Raw genomic sequence first — 7,155 nt, forward strand, 5'->3', positions numbered from 1 at the left:
TAGAATTTGGAGGCCTTACAAAATTGAACTGCTGCGGTTGGTGCGGCTTATACGCCGACCTAAAATCTTAATTTGCAGATTTTTGCATGCTGCGGCTTATACGCCGCGCGGCTTATATTCCGAAAATTACGGTAAGTTTATTAACAAACTGTTACAGTAGTCAAGGTGGGACGTAACAAAAGCATTTACTAGGCGCTCAGTGGAACTTTTATCGGGTACTTTCTGAGTTTCCCAATTTTGTTGATTCCAAATTCATAAACTAACATACTACAAAGACGTTGAATAGGGGAATAAATGTGTGCTCCGGAGGTTTTTATCACTCTGTTTAAGACCACTTAGAGTCTGGGTGCTGATAATTACCCGAGCCGGAGGCGAGGGTAATTATCAGCACCCAAACTCTAAGTGGTCTTAAACAGAGTGATAAATACCGACGGAGCACATATTTATTCCCATTCATAAATACCTTTTCGGTAAAAAAAAATCATATAATTCAAAACATCCCGATTTTGTTCAACAAATTCACTTTATGCTTTTTGAAACATCCCTCTTGCAAAATAATGGAGTGTTCAGCTGGCAAGTAAAATGTAAACAACCCTTTTGTGGAGATTGACGCGCGTGTATCATGTTCTGCGCGATGTCGCGCAGAACGCACCTGGCGCGTTGCATTTTGAATTTAGAACTATAAAATTCTGACTCCCTGGTAGTGTTGCGCATGTGAGGATTGTGAACGTTCAACCAATGAAACGATAAGAGGCACTGGATTTTTAGGAGTCCACATTTTATTGTGACACTGGAAAAGTGTTTAAGACCAGCTAGCCATGTCTTTATCATCCGTTTAAGACCGGCTACGTGACGGGCTCTCGACCAATAGGAATGCGTAAACTGTCTTAGGTATTTATGAATGTTCATTGACAACATCAATTTATTAACAGCTTCATCTAGACATGTAACAGGGCCAAGGAAAATATCTGTGTTTCTGGTTACTCCAACCAGCCTAGAAAACTTCACAGAACCTAAAGCTGTTATTGAGCAAAAAAATAAGAAAAACCTTATGGTGTTATGCCTATCCAGTTTTTGCATTGTTTGAAATGTTTTTTATCTCATTTTTCCTAACTTGGTTGGCAGTGCGCGTCTTCCCACATCGTGGACCAAAGCAAACAGTGCAGCAAATGGAGGATGAACAGTTGATTTACGAGGGAATTTACAAGCACTTTTTTTATTCCCTCTGGATGGGATGCCATTCCATCGCAGGTTACTCACCAGCTAATGCCGGTACCCATTTATACTCCTGGGTGGAGAGAGGCAAATGGGGGTGAAGTGGCTTGCCCAAGAACACAAACATATGATCAGCAGCTGGATTCGAACTCCTGACCCTCTGATCATGAGTCATGAACCTTAACTATTAGACCACACTCCCCAACAAAGAATGATATTAAGAAAGATAAACTTTACTACAGATTTTTACCTGTTGTAAATCCACCAAGTTGATTCTTCCTGCAGAGAAAACAAAAGAGGCATAAATTAACTTACGTTTAATAATGAACAAATTTAGTCCTTTTAGTGTTTAATACAATGCAAAGATGTTTTGAATTATTTTGTTTACTCATACTGGTAATAGTATCCATACCTAACACCAATATGCTAGAACCAAATCCAAAGCCCAGTATTCTGCATAACGTCTGATATCTAGGCATGCAGATTGATGTTATCCCGCACTCAGCCAATCAGAGTCGACTTTACTAAATCGTGCCACCATTTCATTCCCAAATCAGGACTAACTGTTTGATTGGTCAATTAGAATGCAGTGTTTTGTAACACACCAATTACGGCCGGGCATTTTTTTAAAAACCTAAACAAGCTTGCGCGTATCGAGTAACAATAAGAGCACGTGACCACAGCCTAATTGTTGCTGTGTCTAGTTTTTTTTTTATCAATGTCTATGACGCCACAACGGTGAATGACCGAAGACCCGATATAAAAAGAGCCCGCTGATTGGTCTAAATCTAGAGGTCGAGAGACTGTTTTCACGAAGAGCCACATATATCAAAAATTACCGTTTTTTGATTTTGATTTTTTTTCAATATTTTGCTTTAAAACAATGTACTTAACCATTTTGACATGTTTCTGTAAGCAAAACATCATTAATTTCCAAGTTACATTAATGTTGCAAGGGGCCACCATCTCGATAAATGAATTTTGCGTTTTCACGAAGAGCCACATACATTTTGGCCCTTTGAACGCGTACAAAACCCTTTGCACGGAAATACGTAAAAGTAGGTCAAATGAGATTTGCGTTTTCACGAAGGGCCACATATCTTTGTTACATTTTCAGCTGCGCGCACGTACTCACGCGGGCCTATGGAAATACACATTGAACAGAAAGGGCCAATATGTCGGAAACCTGAATTTGCGTTTTCACGAAGAGCCACATATCTTGACTAATTAATTTTTACTAATTAACTGCTGAATTAAGTCTTATTACTGGGTTCCTGTAAAAATTCAGCTCACACAGAATAGTGTGATGTTTCCTTGCTTCACAAAGTTGTTGCAAAGTGGTAATTTTTGCAGTTTTAAAATATGAGAAACTTCTTTTGCGATCATCTCGAAAACACTTTTTCTTCAAAATCGACATATGTGGCTCTTCGTGAAAATGGTGACGATATTATAGACCATGGCGAAAGTCTATTACATAGACAACCCACAACCTGGCAACACCACAAATATAGAAGTTCCATTCCATGGTAAAGAATTTCCACATGCACGGTCACTATGGGCAGCTCTGACCAGTCAGATGATGAGGATTTATTTACTTGCACATTCGTGCAATGGAAAGAATAGTTTCATTCGGTGACTGATGGAATGTGCTATTCCACTCAGCTTAGCCTCCTGGGATGGAACATTTCACCTGTCACCTCATGAAATTATTCTTACCATTGCACTCATAAACATTCATTCATAAATACCTAAGACAGTTTATGCATTCCTATTGGTTGAGAGCCCGTCACGTGGCCGGTCTTAAACGGATGATAAAGACATGGCTAGCTGGTCTTAAACACTTTTCCAGTGTCACAATAAAATGTGGACTCCTAAAAATCCAGTGCCTCTTATCGTTTCATTGGTTGAACGTTCACAATCCTCACGTAGGCATGCGCAACACTACCAGGGAGTCAGAATTTTAAAGTTCTAAATTCAAAACGCAACGCGCCAGGTGCGTTCTGCGCGACATCGCGCAGAACATGATACGCGCGCGTCAATCTCCATAAAAGGGTTGTTTACATCTTACTCGCCAGCTGAACACTCCATTATTTTGCAAGAGGGATGTTTCAAAAATCATAAAGTGAATTTGTTGAACAAAATCGGGATGTTTTGAACGAATTATATGATTTTTTCTTAGCGAAAAGGTATTTATGAATGGGAATAAATATGTGCTCCGTCGGTATTTATCACTCTGTTTAAGACCACTTAGAGTCTGGGTGCTGATAATTACCCTCGCCTCCGGCTCGGGTAATTATCAGCACCCAGACTCTAAGTGGTCTTAAACAGAGTGATAAAAACCTCCGAAGCACACATTTATTCCCTTATTATTTGTATATTACCTCCATGGTATATGAGTTCATCATGTATCTCTTTGCTAAGCTGGGCTGGCGTCAGATACTCCTTGCCATCCAACGTATAGATGACCTCGATCAGTTTCAACTCAATCAGCTTATTAACAATCTCAATGCAGTTTCGCTCAGATAATCTGGAGTGAAATACAATATGGCAACATCAGTACAAAATACCATAATTGGGTTATTATTTATATTAGGCTTCGAGTGGTAAAAATAAATCAGTGTATGGCCAAAAAAAAAGTCTCCGGTTTCTGGTATGCGCGCGCGTCGCCGTAGCCATGCGCGTCGGCAAAATGAAAAAAAAATTTTTTTCAATGAAAGATGATGTCTCAAAACCGCCAAACTCACTGGTTTGACTGGAATCCTGCTGCTGCACAATTTTAACGTGTTTTTAGATGGGGTTATGATCGAGAATAAGCTTTATGTGGCCTCTCTGGACTCCCATATATTTGCACAAAGTTTAGTCGGGCACCATTTGCAGTCATCAGCCGACATTTGCAGCAAAAAAGTCAGGTAAAAAAAAAAAAACAGCCGCGTCGCAGCACCACTTTTTGGACAAGCTCCATACCAGAAACCGGAGACTTTTTTGGGGGGCCTATTGTATGTTTTCGTAAAAAGTATGTGGATTACTGCAATATTATGTCCATAAAGTACCCGGATGACTGCAACAATATTGATATTGCAGTCATCCAGGCATTTTTGCTGGTTCCCGCACAATCTAGATCATAGAAAGTCACAGTCAACCAGTCAACAGAGCATAGCGCGCGGCACGCGGATGCACCGTGCAGCACTAGCAGGGTATACGCGCACTGTTGTCAACAGCCACAACGGCAGCTTCAAGCGGCGCGATAATGCGACGAAATCTGAGAAATAAAGGCAGTGTCCTGAAATGTATTTCTTGCGGATCAAGCTAGTCAGCCTAATATAACTAATAATAATAATGTTGGATGGCTTTTGTTCGGGGTATACAAGAATATATTGCAATCGCTATAACAATATTGTAATAGCTTGTGCAATATATTCTTGTATCCCCCTTAAATGTACATCATTGGCTTTTGCTGTAATTTTCAGAAATGAACTATTTGAGAAGTTAATATAATAGATCAAATATTGTTACACTGACACGTTTGAAGTTTTGTGTTCGAAATGCTGGAAAAACCAAGAAAAACAAAAATGTTCCAGTAGTCTGGTTCCTTGACTCCACTAAAGATAAAATGGATCAATTTATAGATGCCGAAAAATTGTAAGGTAAGGGAACCAGTCTAGCTGGCCTGCACCCGTTCATGAACATGTAACCAATAGCAAACAAAATTTGGACTGAAAAAAGTGTAAAGTTGGAGCAGTAGTTGAAAATAGTTAGGTTTTTCCAACGGTGGTCAGCCGACCACGATTGGAAATGTATACAAAAATACCATTTTCTTGAAAATGACTTCACACCAGGTGCCATAATTTTACAGGATGCTTTAGACTGTCATTTACCAACATCCTAGTAAGGTATTTCGTAAAAACTTGGTAGTTTTATTTTTCGATGTTTGCAAATGTTGTATATTCTCTTTAAAGCAATCCAATATAATATAATTATTGCCACGGCATTGCAGTTCGCCATGTACATACGTCTACGTAAAAGAGGCCCTCAAACCCGCCTTGTACATCACTACAGGGCCTCTATCAAATTGATATAAACATGATAAACTGTAATTTCAGTCACAACAATATTTTTCCCCAAAAATTTCTCTTAGGGATAATGATGTCAAGATGTTGGATGCGACGGGTGGACTTGCACTATCGCTCGATCGCAAAAAAAAACGCTTTGCGCAATCGGTCGATCCCTTTACTTAGAACTCTTTTTCAAAACAATCCTCCAGAGCCGTGAATCACAAAGAAAAGGTGATCAACCATTTGCAGTGCAATCGACCGATGGTGGCACGATCGACTGACGGTGCAGCGCGATCGAGCTGTTGCGCAGATTTACCGACTGCCCCAAAACAGGCACTTCTTTCCACAAGTTAGTTGTAAAATGAAAGATTAACCAAGAAACAAGAGAAGATGACGATAATGTTTTGTATACATTTGTAAAGTGGCATCAGGATACTACATTCTTTGTGGCCTTTGCAGTTCTGTTCTTCTTACATACATATGTTATTAATAGCTGCATGATGTACAGATTTGATGAAAAACAAGGGGAAAGATTTTCATACCTGGCTGGACATCATTTGACCCCCTGTGCACAAACGGCTACATACATGTATGAAAGACTGGTCTGAACAATTCTAAGTGTTTTCTCAGTAAATGTTCTCTCAATATTTTCCCTGCTTAATTTGACTTTTTGGGACATGTTATCGCTTTCTGAAGGCTGATGATGTCCATGTATCCTCGAGTCACCATAATCGGCGAAGGTAACGCTTGCAATGCGAGCGCGTTGTCCAAAGCAAATTGAAATTTGAATGCGAGTGCGTCAAAATAGGGGGTCTAACGATATGGAATTCTTTCCAAAATCCAAATTAGCCAACTTGACTGGACAATGCTGGAGATCTTTTAATTTATTGCAAATTCTGGTAGCATGTAGAATGCCTCTGTGTTCATACACACATAAAGTACTAGGGACGTAAGAATGAAGAATGTGAAGAATGAGAATGAATACTGCGACATCCCATAGTGCTAATGCTATTTCCCATTTAATTTGCCACAAATTTATTGTTCACACCCCACCATTACGTCGCAGAGCTGGATTCTATCTAGGCTCAAAAGAGCAATTTTGGCAGCTTCTGGACATCGTTTTTTTTTTCGTGGCATGCATATGATACATACAGGGACTTGTAACTTGTCTAGCCTAAACAAAGCACTTCCCAGACCAGTTCCCAGTCCTCCGTTATTCAAAACTTCCCATAGTGGGCAGAAAAAAGCAATAATAACAGGTTTAATTTGATTCAAATTATCGTAGTTATACGAGTACAGAAGCATAGAACATTTTCTTTCCTCTTTATATAAATTGTTTCCCTTTTAACCACTATATATTTCATTTAACATAATTATGTCGTGCAATGTTTGTTAAGATTGGGCAAAATTCATAAATTGTGCACGTGATATTCCCACCCAATCTTAAGAATGAGCGCTCATTCTTAAGAACGCGTGCTCGTTCTTAAGAATGGGCGCTCATTCTTAAGAATGTGCGCACATTCTTAAGATTGCGTGATTTTCAAGAATGAGCACAACAATAACAATGTAGCCCCCCAGTTCGTCATAGTCCCCTCCCCCAACCCATGCCCCCTTGAACTAAACAGAACGTTAATCACTGTCATTTTATAAATCGGTGCAACTAATGACTTTCATACTCTAGACGTACAAAGAAATACCCTTGTTTTATCCCTTTCGCAAATTATCTCACTTTTGTACAGCGCTGGTCAGCTGAATTCGCTGAAAATCTGCTGCGAGTCGCTTCACTTCTTCCCACTCTGAGCTCGCCATGTTTACTGTACTGCTGTAATAGCTGGTTTCGAAAGTCTGACTACGTACGATTACACGCGACATCACCTAGTAAAGGGTA

At 39.7% G+C, this 7,155-nt stretch overlaps 1 protein-coding gene across 2 annotated transcripts in view; it reads right to left on the bottom strand.

Annotated features, from left to right (window-relative positions):
- The window catches only part of LOC119722148 (E3 UFM1-protein ligase 1-like), a 43,311-nt gene extending 36,202 nt beyond the window's left edge, over positions 1-7,109 (bottom strand). For both annotated transcript variants that reach the window (XM_038192194.1, XM_038192193.1), the window contains exons 1-3: positions 6,997-7,109; positions 3,597-3,742; positions 1,466-1,494 (exon numbers count right to left, since the gene is read on the bottom strand). In XM_038192194.1, the coding sequence (XP_038048122.1) occupies positions 1,466-1,494; positions 3,597-3,742; positions 6,997-7,076 (255 nt within the window). In that variant the 5' untranslated portion in view covers positions 7,077-7,109. The remainder of the gene's footprint in view (positions 1-1,465; positions 1,495-3,596; positions 3,743-6,996) is intronic.
- Positions 7,110-7,155: the final 46 nt, after the last annotated feature.

This window comes from Patiria miniata, unplaced genomic scaffold (assembly GCF_015706575.1).
Source record: "Patiria miniata isolate m_02_andy unplaced genomic scaffold, ASM1570657v1 HiC_scaffold_14, whole genome shotgun sequence".
Classification (NCBI taxonomy): domain Eukaryota; kingdom Metazoa; phylum Echinodermata; class Asteroidea; order Valvatida; family Asterinidae; genus Patiria; species Patiria miniata.